Source organism: Epinephelus moara, chromosome 1 (genome assembly GCF_006386435.1).
Source record: "Epinephelus moara isolate mb chromosome 1, YSFRI_EMoa_1.0, whole genome shotgun sequence".
NCBI classification, from domain to species: Eukaryota; Metazoa; Chordata; class Actinopteri; order Perciformes; family Serranidae; genus Epinephelus; species Epinephelus moara.
The window spans coordinates 27617376-27632069 of record NC_065506.1 but is presented as its reverse complement, the minus strand read 5'-3'; the positions used below and the strand labels follow the sequence as shown (position 1 = coordinate 27632069).

Here is a 14694-nt window from a genome sequence, read left to right as displayed (position 1 = left end):
TAAAATAAAATATAGGCCTATATTAATGAAGGTTCATTAGTACAGTTTTGTATTTCTCTGTAATGTAGCACAGTGTTAACAATGTTACTGATACTAGACTAGACCTTGAACTCAAACCATTGTGTTGCCCCGCCCAAAATATATCATTTAATAATTAAATTAATATTGTATCAATGAAGGCAACTAGTCGACTAATGGCCCTAAATGACGACTATTGGTCGTAGTAGGAGGCAGCCCTAACATATACATATGTTTATAAACCGGTGTTTTCCTCTACGTTTTAGCCTCTCGTCCACACGGAGTGTCTAAGGTTACTAAAACTGAGTTTTTGAAAATACCTTCAGAGGTACAGATTTTTTCTTAAATCTGGTTACTGTGTTTATGTGTGGACATGTAAAATGGAGCATTGGGGAAACAATGATGTCATCCAGTCAATTTGCGCATGCCTATTGTTGCTTTGTGTAATGAGCATACACTAGAAACAACAACAACAATGGCCAAAAACCGGTAATGATTATTTTGCACTTAAACTTAGTATTGCTGCACCCTTTCATGAACAAACAAAGGCATCTGCTGCACCCACTGTTTCTGCTCCGCCTCAGCATTCGCAGTTTAAAATCCGCCAGTAATGACAGTTTTGGATCAGGCCCACACGGTTGAACCAGCAGATGGTTGGACTATTGTTGACAAGGGTTGGAAGGAAAACTTGAGCATGTCCAGAGCAGCACTCGTAACTTTGAGTTAGCGCCTTCATCCTTTGAGAGGGAATTAACGCTGATGAAATCTCCAGTTGGTGTTTTGAAAAAGGTAACGTTAACCTGTAGACTTCACTACCTTTGTGACAAGGAGAGACTGTTGGAGACACGCCTGTGAGCGTTTTGAGAGTTTCTGCGTTCTGGTCGGACTGAGATATTTTGTAAAACAAAGGTTGTGAGGACATAATTAATTTTTTCAAAACAAGCAGAAAATATTCATTTTCAATAATATATTTTTATGTGTAGACAGGGCCTCGGACATCTCAGTCAGACAAAGTCCCTCGAACTTTCCAACAACATCTGTGTGTAACGTGCGTTCTAGCACACTGCTCCACATCAGACGGTCAAGCTCATGCGGAACTCATGGACTCCATGCCGTTGCGGCTACTTCCCATGAACTTCCTTCCCTAATCCCCTCCCACAGTAAACTGCCATTCAGAGTGTGTTTGTGAGCACCATCATGAGGCCCTCGGCCATGAGAGAGCAGAGCACAGAGGGCTCATAATCCTATCTGACAGGAAATGGTTGGGATGCCAGGATACATCCACAGCAGGACTCATTCCCCCACATGGACTTGCGCAACGTTTACTTCTAAAAGCTGGAGCCATGACCAGTACACACACACACACACACACACACACACACATAAATGTGCAATTAACTCAAATACCTTAATGAGGGCTGTTACTGTGCGTGATTCATGGCAACAACAGATAAGGATTACAACAGATGTTTAAACAGGAAAAATGTGTCACTGTAAACGTTTTCCAAACATACCATTCCAAAGAATGCATCAACATTTTTTTATGTAACCCTCAAAAAAAAAAAAGAAAAGAAAGAAAAACATATTGAACATGTTGTGACAAGGTACAGCACCACCTGATTCTAATGTCCTACCCTTTGACTTCTTGTACATTTTTGTTTTACATACCGCTTCCCGCGGCTCTGCTCCCCTGCGAACACTGATTGCAACCAGACAACAGAACTGTCACTTAGCCTGAGGTTGACGGTTGAACGATAAATATTGTAATTGGCCTCATATTAATGATGTCACTGAAAATCAATGTGTCCCATCAACATGGACGCCAAGAATCCTAATGAGGCATCATGCTGTCATTGTGCAAAGAGCAAGCAACATTTTTTACAGAATAGGTCACTTTGGCTTTTGTTCGGCACTGAAGGATCTCTTACACAAACACACACATACACACACACACACACACACACACACACACACACACACACTCTCACACACACACACACACACACACACACTGTAATATAATTTTGGGGTTCTTACGTGGCTGGGCGTTGAAAGAAAGGGCAGAGCACAGAATATGAAAGTAATTACTGGCCCAGCAATTTACTATTTATATTCCTTTCACAGCTCATCTGAGACAAATCCCTCACAACTGAGCTGAGACCAAGAAATGAAAGCCAGGAGCAAATGCCTGGCTCCCATCTTGAAGTAAGAAAAGAGATGACAAACAATGCAAAATAAAATCTAAAAACAAACCAAAAGCCATCAGAAAAAAGGCTGACTATATTGTATCTCATGTTGCGGTAAACAAAAGAACACTCCGGATCAAATCTCTTCTCCATGTGTAAAATGATTACTTCTTTCCTCATGTGCGGCTGCGGATCATTGGCTTTTCAGCAGCATGCCAGAGGAGCTCAAGGGAGTCAAATTAGTCCTTAAAACTCACTTGGAGACCTCTACTCTGGAATATTACTATATGGTGATGACATATAGATTTTAACTCTATATTAAAAGTTAGGTGAGACAGACCTCTCTCACTTTGTATCGTAGAAATGTTTGTTGTTAATAAGTTCTCATTATGAACTATAATTATGACCAAATCAGATGGCTACTGTCAACTTTAGAGCTGTCACAAGAATTACATCATAAACTAATTGCATGACATATGGAAATTACTTTAATTATTTTGCTGATCTCGATATTGCCCGTTGTGTTTACATGCGTATTTGTTTTAGCCAACGTGACACCAGAATATACTGCAGGTTTTTCCTGTCCATTATAAGACTTTGGTGCACCAACCGTGAGAGTCCGAAGAAAAACAAAACAGCACTTCAAAGACAAAACAGCGTAGCTTATCGGTAGCCTGCAGCTGCACTTTTGGAGTGGTAGATGTACAGTCCTGATGATCGTTAGCTTGCCAGCCCCTGGCAATCAGCCCAAAGTCTGCTGTTTGGAGTTTAACCTACCAACAACTTCATCCTCCACTTCGTAAAACCACCAGCAAACCACCCGGCTCCCCGGCCATCCATCCCTGGGGAACACACCAGCTGGCTTATCGAGCTAATGGCGCTTGTCTATCAGCAGCAAAAGGCATCACTTGGTTTTGTTTTCATTGGCCAAGTCTTACACTGAGCTACTCCAACAACGGTATCATAACCATATACTTTGTTGTATATATTAACAAGAGATAAGTACTTTTAAAAGATGTAAGCTATTTTTTATTTCGGTTCCAATGTCTGAATATTCTTAAGAATTAAACGTTCACTGTTCTTTGAAAGGGTGTACTTGCATTATTATGCTATTACATTATCATTATATCAGTGGCATAAAATGGTCTCAAAGTGACAATAGTATCATTGATTATGATTATTTCTGAGACAATATATCGTCCAACAAGAACAGTTACCAGATGTGCATGACGATTACCTGTTATACAGAATCTGCCCTTGACAAAATACGGGCTGTACAACTATGATCAGGATCATTAATTTCATATATATCTCCTTGTGGCATCCTTTGGGGAGGTTTGCTACATTCTTCATCGTTTCGTGTTGAAGCTCATTTTGTTTCCAGTTTTGGAACAATTCTAAAAAAAATGTAACACTCATGTCGGCCAACAAAAGCTAACACATCAGGATCTCATTTCAACACACGAAAAGACACACTGGCTGCCTGTTTATCAGCTGTGTCCACAACATGGGACAGTGTGTAGCCTTGCATCAATCTGATGAAAGACGCCGGGCTGAAGAGATGTTGGTGTTATGCAGACATCTTGCCACTTTTTAGCTTTTCAACAAATGCACATCACAGGCAAACTCCTGTCACACAGCAGCACAGGGCTCATCTCTGCTGTCAGACATACACGGCATAAAAGGGATGATGCAACGTTGAGCTTTTCTTTTCATATCTTCCTGCATGTGTGGAAAGACATAAATAATTAAATTTGGAAATCAGCAGCCTTGCCAGGTAGACATTCTATTGGCCAAAGTCATCAATGCTGCGCTTGGCCTCATTTTGCCCTGGTGTATAATCGAGGAGCAAAATGACACGTCAGATAACCTTGCATGTCCCTGGCCCTGGCAAATGGTAGGATTAATTGGCTTTCAATCATTTGGGGGGGAAAAAAGAATGACTGGAATCTAAAGTCACTCCATAAAAACTGCACTCCGTAAGGAGGACTGCTTAAAATTATTAAAATCCCTGGAAAGGGCTGATTCAAGGCAGTAAAACATGAGGAACCACCAATAAAGACCTGACGGCTCTGGTTGAGTGAAGCCTCACTAACTCTTTACGAGCTGCACAAAAACACATTACTTACTCCCTTTGACAAGTAGCCGAGGCATGAAGGCACCAGATAGAGACAAACATACTTTCTGATAAACAGTGAGCAGCATCACCGGGGCTCAGTCTACGTCATGCTGCCAGGTTGTTGTCAACAAGGAGGAAAATAAAGAATTAAGAAAAAGAAGGAGGAACAGGTTTGAACTACACGTGTTCAACTGACACGCTTACACATTTCGCAAAACTAGAACTGATGACAACTAATAAAGTATGGTATCTGCTGAAAATGTGGGGTACGGCACTAAAACATGTACATATTCAACCAGATATTAACATACTATTGTGCAGTGACGTTTAGCATCAGTTTTAGATATTGCTTTGGTCAAAATCTGGGTCAGAAGTTTTGAGGTCAGATCTGTTGAGCAATCCCAAAGAGAAAGACATCTGCTTAACTTTCCTGTGACCTGCTGGCTAAGAAATTTTATTGAATTAATCTTTTAACAATATTCACAAAAATATTTTTCTAAAAATTATATTATGTTCTATTGTTACAGGCTGGCTAAACACACCGGACCACACCAGTAGAAACAAAGTCTTAAAGGCCAAGTCCTCACGCACGTCACTGAAAACAGACCTTTTCTAAAACTCCTTCCAGGGTGAAGATACTCAGAAATGCTGTTTTCAGTGTTGACTTGTAGACAGAGAAACACTGATGTCAGAGGGTGCACTGTTATCTTCTTTGTAAGGCATCACAAATGAGGCGACCACAAGGCAAATGTGAGGCACATGAGATCAAAATAGCACTGTCATTAAACTTGCTAACAGGACTTTTAATATGTTTACACATAATTGTACAGTTACTCTCCCACTGTATTGAGGAACACAGGTGTCAGAACTGGCTACTGATGTCACTGCTACATAATCCAATACTCCCACGACACAGATCCCACCGCCAATGTCGCCAGTTTTGGATGAGACCCACTCAGACCTCCAGTTGATGTACCTCTGTAACTATACTGCTCTCCTACCAGCAATATTAAGTGGATGAGTAACTGTACATTTCTGTTCAAACACATAAAACACCCTGTTAGAATGGTTAGAGCTGAGACTATTTTGGACACAACTGCCATTGGTATGCTGACAGTGTTTCTGCATGTTCATTTGGACAAAGATCTTTATATAGCAGTGCATCTATGGATGGGATTTTTTATAGGAAAACCCCCTTTTTTTTAAAAAACCCCAACTCTGTTGACTTCCCACTGTCTGTCACATGTACTGATGTATGATGCAATTTCACTGAATGTTGCATCATGTGTGGGGTGAGAAACAGATTACTTTTTTGTTGTTCTATAATAATCAATTGAATTTTCAGACAACCAGATGTCAGGAATGAACATGACAATTTTCTAGACCTCAAGGCGACATCTTCACATTAACTGTGTTGTCACATTAATAGTAAAAAACCCAAAGCTGTTAAATTTACAGTTATTTAAAACAAAGAAGAGCAGCAAACAGTCACATTGAAGATGCTGAAAATAATGAATGTCTGGTAAATATGTCGCTTTATAAAGGATTAAAAAAAAACTCACTTCACTATCAGTTGTCAATTTATTTTAAATTGGAAAAAATTGCATTACAAAGGGGTGTGTGATTTGTGTTGGAGTGAATTTCTGTTACACAACGTACCTGGAGTGCACAGTTCATCATACGAATGATGTAATCAAATTGCTGGCTGTCCAGTATGGCGCGGTTCTGCTGGACGTGAAGACTCAGTTCCTCAGTCAGACACTGGCGAGCGGCCTTGCCTTTTAGTGCGCGCAGTGCAGCCGGCAGCGTCTGGCAAGAGAAAGGTGGATCAAGAGGGTTTAAGGGAAAAAGAAAAAAAAAAAAAGTAAAATAAAGTGACTGATCTGACAGGACAGGTTATTTCAAAACAGTGAGAAGACGATAGACAATTTGTGATTGCTAAAAAACTGGGAGACATCTTTGCTTCTTGAGATTTCCAGGCTTTTTGGGAAAGCATCACATTTATTAAAATGGAGTAATTTGATATTATTTTCCATTCACCGCTTTCAGCAACTCTATGTACCAATACAGTGCTTCCAGTTACTTCGACCTGCTGTGTGATTAACGACCATTTGGCAGTGAAAGATTTATAGGCCCGTGGGGGGTTCAGAGGATATATGCCATGCATTCTTACATTAGCACAGAGATGCAAGCCTTGATTATGTAACTCCTATATGAATCCAGAGGGATACATAAAGCTACTGGCAACAATCCCATTTCAAACACATTGGATGCATATTGGGTAGAATTACACACATGGGGCCACAACGCAGAGCATCTTTGTGTAGTGTAGATGATAATAGAGACAAACACAAGTGAACTGATTCATTTTCATGTGAAAATGAAAACTGTTGCTCAGTAAAGCTAGCAAGATCTCAACATGGATTGCGAGTGTGTTTGATTACGGGTCCTGTCTATTTCTGTCTGTGTGGCAGCTGGGAGATATGAGGATGATGAGGGCGAGGAGAGATCTACAGCTCCGCTACAGCCTGCTGGATGGGTGCAACGCAAAGATGCCTCCAGTTAATGAGCCTGATAAAAGGTTGATGAGCTCCCCTGATGAAAGACAGTGTGTCACCTTTTCAGTCTCCAGGGTCTTGTTGTCAAAGATGAAGGAAATGCAGCTCCGCACCACCTCCAGCCTGCGAGCGCTGTTGAACACAGAGCCACTCTTGCCCATGATGGACACTGGAATACAGAAAGAGGGTAAAGGATTAGGGTGAAACTACAGCTGCTGCAAACATCAGAGCTTTGCCACCAGTCAAAGACATACTCAGCAGATACCTGTTATGTTAAAACGATCACTGTGAGAGAGATTTAACATTAAGAAAACACTGCAGGTATGCAACAGCATGCACTGTATATTAAGGCAACATTAGCCCATACCGACAGGTGGTCCTGCAGGTACGACACACTTCCTCTCAGGTCGTGTAGAAGGAGGTGCGCAGCAGTATTTTGCCATACCCTCCAGCACTATCTGCTCCACCTTGTCGTCATCCAGCAGGGGAAAGGGTACCTGGTGCACCCGCAGGTGGGACCCCTCCGATGGCCGAGGCACCTTCTGGAATGCCATGTGGGGGTTTGGGTTCTCCTATAGTACACCCGCAAGGGAACCACAAGTATTAATAGGGTACACAGCTGTGTATACAGTGGATAAACAGCGAACACGTGCAAAACATGCTAAAGTCTGTCCTCAGTGTTTCCCCTGGGAGTTTTTTCAGCAGCGGCGCTGAAGTGCACGACATTAGAAGGGCTGCAGACACACATTTGCACACACTTGCAGATGTAAAATTTTGTTTACTAAACTGCCTACTATACCCCATATACTGTTACATTAATTCCTGCAAGTTGGGGCAGATGTAACATTTGACATCTAGTGTTCTTGTCAATATTGTGACTCTTACATTGCTTGTATAAACAATTTATTGACTGTTAACAGATAGACATTATCATCATGAAAATGTATGAGTATTGACATCGAAACCAAAACTTTTTATGATTGCCCCGGGTCTCCTCTAATCAACCCCACATTTCCAGTGGCAGAGACAAAACAACTTAAATCCTGGAGAAATGCAGATGACAAAGAGCTGGTGAACATGCCATATGGGTCGTGTGGGCACAATGCAGGGCCAAACAAAGCTAAATGTAAACACTGTCAGAACACAGCAGAGTGTGTCTGAGCCTCTACAGACATGTTCGGTATGGTTTGTGTGTGGCGAGCGAGGAGAGAGAAACAGTGTGTCTGCACTCAAGACAGGCAGGTGGGCTGAACATTAGTAAATCACGAATGTAACAGAGAATGTTTATTGTGAGCTGAAGTCTGTCTGAACCACCAGACCAGTGAAGCTGTTAAAGCAGTGCGTATTGTCTCATATGTTTTGCAAGAAGTCTTACATTTCTGTATAGCTGCTCAGAGAACGTCCTGATGTGCTTCTGCAGCTTGACAGGGCTGACCTCTTCTTCCTTAAAACTGTCAGTGTCTAAGGCCACCAGCTACAAAACACACAACAAAAATGAAAAATACACAGTTACAGGGTGGATCATCAAGGAAAATACATTCAAAAGTATCACAGTGTTCCTAAAAAACATGTTTGCGTATAAACTTTTCCACTTAGAGCTAAAAAGTGAAGGGTAATAAAGTTCAGCTTTAAGTGGAGCATCATGGTACAGTACCTCATCAAAGAGATCGCAGGCTCGGTAAGGCGGACCTCTCTCTGAGACGAAGCCAGCGAAGGCCATGCCATCCAAAACCTTGGTCAGAAAATCATTCTCAATGAGGCCTCGCTGGCCCAGGAAGGCAGTCTGGATAATGTCAGAATTAGATCGGTTACAATCCCACACAGATGGGAGCAATGTAATCTTGTTCATATGGACATGCTGCAGACTGAAGAACAAGCGTAGCGATCACAGCCATTTATAGAATAAGATTACGAAGTCTTCAAAAAATATCTCTGCAAGGGGGCCTGAGACCGGCAACTTTTACTGTTGAAATCATGGATAAGTTCTTCAGCATGTACAAAAACTGGGAATAAATCTAGTTATAAATGACTACATGCAAATGAATTTAATTTACTTTACGCATAATTATTTGTGCTTGTGGGAAGAAGAGATAAAACAGTTCACTCAAGCCTTTCCCCCACTCAGCCATTCCAGACGAATAGGCTGGAGCGTTTGTTTATAATGTGATCCATGTGGGGTACTTTGAGGATGATGTGCTGAGGGGTTACCACGGAGACACCACAGACACGAACAAACAAAAATCTCCAGCACAAAACAAAAATGTAAACCTAATACGTTTCATATGGCTCATTGCCGGGCTTTGCCCAAGGTTACGGGACTGTGTCCGAAGTTTGCATAAACAAAAGGATAGCATCACGGAAGAGTCATGAAAGCCTCAACAACACATTTAAACTACTCATACACATCCTCACACAAACACGCACTTTATACACCCCTGACAGGTTTACGTGTCAGGGGTCCTCACGTAATTCCACCCTCGCTGCTGGACTCAAAAAACATTCTTGGCAGATGAAAAAGAACAATGTGTTTGCAGCGGAGCAATCGCTAAAGGAGTTTAATCTAAGGTCACATATTGGAAAGTCAAGTTTGTGCAAAATTTGAATTTCAGCACTGGGGATTCCATTATGTTGTTATCTTACCTTGTGAAAGTGAATAACGGGTTCAGAATGGATGCGGATGAGCTGCAGGCAAGACCTGTAACCCTGGAAGAGTTGTGCAAACAGCCTGAGAAAGACGGCCCTCACCTCCTTGTCCTGGAACACACACAGAACTCATAAAACAACTATGCCACAAATGTAGTCTGATAGCTTAATTATGCAACAGACATGTCATTTGTCTCGACGGTAATGGGTTACCGTCAGTTAGTGACCTCACTCCAACGCTAACCTTTTACTGACAAGAGATTTTTGTGATAAAGGCAATCGTTTCCTCCTCATGTGGGAGGATCGTGAATGAAAGGGGGGCATGTGATAGTGATGCTGACTTACCAACAACTTGAGGTTGGAGGGCGCAGTGCGAGGCGGAGGGAACGCATTGTCTGCTATCTCCAGATCAGGGTGCAAAACCTAGGGGTCATAAATACATCATCAGATGATTTAGTCGTCTTCATTTAACAAATGCTTTTACGTAGAGCAGCTTGCAATAAGTGCAAGACGAGCACAAGTGAACTAATAATACAATACCATAAAAGGTGTCACATGATTTAATTAAAAAAGGAACAGAAGAACATCAATTTTACCAGCAGTCACTGAACACATCTGAGTATAAGAATCTAAAAATTACTTTGTGGATAAACAAGGATAAACAGGGGTTTGTCTACCTGGTGTTCATAGTTGAATGATTTTTGTAAATTAAAGCTATAGTGCGTAACTTCTACAGGTCCGTAAATGTCCGTTTCACCCAAGCCACTACTAGAGGAGATGACACAATGCTGATTAAGCCGATCGGCTCCTCTAACATCTCGCGGTATTTTTCAATATATATCATTTTTAGTATGCGTGTCGACCGGCGACATTCCCGCGCTGGCACACAGGAAATGCTTCCTCACAACAAGAAGGGAGGGGGAGGAAGAGCGGAGAGTGTCATAGCAAGAGGTAGAGCGCAGGTAGAAAGAGAAAGCAACATGGCGGAGAAGCGGCCGAGACACAGTTCAGAAGTGGATCCTACCACAAAGGCAAGTGTTACTCTGTGTATGGTGTGTGGCCACTGGCAAGTGTTACTCTCTGTACACGGTGTGTGGCGAATGTTACTCTGTGTACATGGAAGTGCCGCCGGCTTATTAGTTGTAATAACAATCAATCTATCAATCATAAAGTATAAAATAGCAAACCCTACCCTAATCTTTTTGGCCTTATTGCGTCTCGAGAGAATTTCTCTCTCGCTTTAAGAGAGTATTCTCCTGTGTTTGTTGCTTCAGTGTTTGTTTTCATGAACCAGGAAACATTAATAAACTACTCTTATTGGCTGTTAGCTCACGGAGATTTGGTAAATAACGCTAATAATCAGTCTCATATTGCGTTTTGCTTGCATTTATGGTGTGTGGTGTTTCACAGCAGCAGGGGCGCAGCAGCTGCTCTTAGAGACAAACAGATGGCTACAATCCATGCTGCTGTGCACGAAAGCTTCACAAATAAAATCATCTGTGTGACAGCTGATGTACAATAAAGGATCAGATCAGGATGAATATAGCTGATTCCAATCAGTTTAAAAATGCCCCAGTTGGACATCTCTGCACCTGTATTTGCTTGTGTGTGTGTGTGTGTGTGTGCCTGTGCTTACCAGAGACAGAGAAGTCTGTGTTTGGTGTAGCAGAGGTTCAGGGAGCAGGGACAAGTGGATGCACTCAGGGATTTTTATTGTTCCTCCATCCAGGTCAGCAATAATAACATCCAACTGGTGAACACACATAAACACAGACAGGTCAGGTGGTTTGATTGCAGCTGGAGGGAGTACTGCAAAGAACAACACGTATGCCTGGCTAGGTTCAGCCGAAACCAGTTAAATAAACATCTTGGTTAAAAAAGAGCAGATTACTTCATCTTTGCGTGTAAAAGCTTCCTGAAACCAAAGGGCTTTCTTAACTCTCCTTGTCAGTAGAAAGTCCTAAAATATCACAATGCATCCTCATGTGTTGGATATAAAAACAAACTCTAAAAGAGTCCAATATTTGTTAATGATTCACAGGCGTTTGACAACAATTTATGCTCTTCAATTTCTGCATGCACGTTAGAGAGCCTGCTGGAGGCCTGCGACACATCTGCACTCACCAGATCCTGTATTTCAGTCTGAAACATGGAGTGCACTCCAATGATGAAGGGAGTGGGGGAGCTCAACACCTCCAGCAGCCGCGAAGGCAGAATAGGGATGTACGGGTAGCTGAACACACACACAAGAGGACATAACAGTGAATACACACAGTGTGTACAATCAGAGTAGGAATGGGGAAGAACTGAGATGTGAGTGGGCAACTGACAGCCCAGAAATATACTTCCCTGTGAGTGTACGTGATGATGAAACGTGAAACTCAAAACTTACACTAACAGATAAAACGGCAGTAAAGATAAAAAACTTCAAGCTGCTCTCACATGACATTCATAAATTTTGCAATGACATCATTTACAAGCTTTGGAAATTTTACTCAACATCATCTACCAGAAACTAGTGCTGCACAACACCGACAAAATTAGAATTACTTCAATACTGAAATACAACATAATGGCAGAGTTACCATTGCTGCTTTTACATGATATGTTCGCGTGAGTAAATGAGGGAAACATATCCAAACGTATAAAGAGATTCAGAGTTTATTTCACTACAACAGTCAGATGACCTCATAAATGTGTGCTGCTTACATAAAGTGGCCTTTTACAACAAGAAAAAAACAAATTGAACCAAAGTAGCAATACGATGATATACAAAATCACAGGTGATATCTGGTGTTACATGATGATATATTGATTCCTTCCTGTAACACTGAATTACTCATCAAGACCAGGATGATGTGACACTCACCTGTTACTCCTGAAAAGAACAAGCCATTTTGTGATCTTTTGTTCTATTTGGTACATTTTGGATTATTATTGACTTATTCTTAAAAGTTTGACTGTGGTGCAGCAACACTGTGGTCAAACACTCAGACACTGAGGCACCTGTGGTTCAGCTTAAACACCGACAGATTTGTTTAATAGTTGTTCACATTCTATTACATTTTGGACAGCTTTGGAAATATACATTTGAAGGAATATCTATCGCTCTATTAAAATTATTCTTGTAGATGTTAGTGTTCATTTTTAACTAATGTTAATTCGTCAAATTTTACGATAAATCTCATCATCATTATAAATTTACCAAGTCATCCACCTGTGTGTTTTTGATAAGTTTTATTAGGGGCCATACACATGCTGCTTCTTTGACTGCCTGGAAAAGGCGAGGTCGGACGCACACCTGCCGTGTGTCTACATTGAAAACAATGAATTTGAGGAAGCAAAAAGCGCAGCATGTGTTTACAGCAGTCTCTAGTACATATTAATCAACATTACAGTTAATCTACCAAACATCACTTTAACCAATTATTTGCTGATCTATCTAGTACATAATTTTCAAATGCTGTTTTTTCATCTTCTTAATGTTTATTTGTCTTTTTTCACAATATGTTAAATCTAGGAGATCTGACTTTGTACCATTTATTTTCCTTAATTTGAAAAAAGACATCTGTGGTTTAGGAGGTAGAGTAGATTGTCTATTCAGTGCAAGGTTACTGGTTTGATCATCAGCTCCTGGTTATATATTTAAGTGTCCTTGGGCACGATATAGAACATTAGAGGACATGTGTTTGGTGTGTGTGAATGGGTACATGAGAAGCACTGTGAAGCGCTTTGTCTAGTTTATAAACAAAGTCTGCTGGCAGTGGCACCACTGCCAACATATTCATCGAATTATTTTCTGTTTCTTGACCTGTCATCTTTCTTTTCTTGTCAAATTAACACATGCGTGCTGTCTTTGATATTTTAAGAGGCTGTTTTCATGGGAGACAGTTTGACATATCACAGTAGGAAACACTTAAGGTCCTGGTATCATACAGTACATGTTGGCTCACTGTCACAGCGTACTGGGATAATTAAAACTGAGCCGTAATTAATGTTATCAGTAAAGCTGGTGCTTTTACCACAATGACAAAATGTCTGCTGTGAAAACAGCCTGTTGTCTCAGGGTTTGAAATGTTATGTCTCAAGAGATGAATCATCAATTGAAATTTAATGCAGTAATGTTGCAATTTGCAGTCATTTGTACAAATTTTTTTTCTCATAAACTCCCTTCCGAGTTTAGACAATGTGTTTCACAAGACAGACAGTGATGTGTGCATTTGTTCTAAAAAGGGGAGGAAGTTAATCACTGTACAAGTGAAAGGCACTTGTGGGAGTAGTGAATTTTAAAAAGTGAGTGGAAAAATGCTTGGAGGTTACTAGATATACGAGGTTAAACAGGGTCAAATTTTGTGATTTTAAAGGGTAATCTTATCCAGTTGATATGGCTGTTTCCAGAACTGAATACAGCGATGAACAAAGTTAATCATCAGTCGAATGAAAGTCATGACACCAGCAGAGGTGTTAGAGGAGAGTCACATGAGAATCTGTCCGGCCATCGGGTTCAAACACAAGCTTACCTGTATTTAAGAGGGAACATGAGGGCTTCAAGAGCGCGACACGCCTCTCCGAGCCGCTGGTAACTGGTGGAGTGGAACAAAACCTTGTGTTCTGTCAGAACCGCACAAAACAGGCTTAGAACATTTTGGATCCCTGGAACGAGAAAAAAAAGACCAGAACGAAAATAATGAGGTATTTGTTGGAATGCGACGGCCACATTGTTCCAGATCATTCATCACACATTCGTGGCTATTTGTGGAGGATTTCAAACTTCAAACACAGATTAGATCACACAATATTCATCTGGGAGTTCTGTTCGTATCAATAACAGCTACGAGACTAATTACTGCAATTTAAAACATACTATATACTGTGGAATTTTTCTTGCAGTTTTGGCAGTGCTTTGCAGACCAGTCATACCAATCTTAATATAGAAGGTTGTAGTGCTACTTATGGGTTGGGGGGTACTGTTTGTGCACTAATCTTGTTTTGAAAAAAAGGTGCTGCGCAACTTCAAAACCTGTGGAGTTGATTCAAATCTGATTTTAATTGTCAAGTTACAGTATGATGTTTGAGACTGCTACTTGTGGAGCTCCAAACAGGCTGAGCTGTGCTCTTTAGCGAGATAGGAGCTTGAAACTACAGCAGCAACTGTCCCTTTATTCCAGAG

General features: G+C 41.0%; 1 protein-coding gene across 2 annotated transcripts in view; it reads right to left on the bottom strand.

Annotated features, from left to right (window-relative positions):
• sbf2 (SET binding factor 2) overlaps positions 1-14694 on the bottom strand; it is a 128385-nt gene that overhangs the window by 55145 nt on the left and 58546 nt on the right. For both annotated transcript variants that reach the window (XM_050043650.1, XM_050043659.1), the window contains exons 7-16: positions 14045-14177; positions 11649-11757; positions 11161-11274; positions 9870-9947; positions 9522-9635; positions 8536-8664; positions 8257-8355; positions 7249-7453; positions 6941-7050; positions 5983-6132 (exon numbers count right to left, since the gene is read on the bottom strand). In XM_050043650.1, coding sequence (XP_049899607.1) covers positions 5983-6132; positions 6941-7050; positions 7249-7453; positions 8257-8355; positions 8536-8664; positions 9522-9635; positions 9870-9947; positions 11161-11274; positions 11649-11757; positions 14045-14177 — 1241 coding nt within the window. The remainder of the gene's footprint in view (positions 1-5982; positions 6133-6940; positions 7051-7248; positions 7454-8256; positions 8356-8535; positions 8665-9521; positions 9636-9869; positions 9948-11160; positions 11275-11648; positions 11758-14044; positions 14178-14694) is intronic.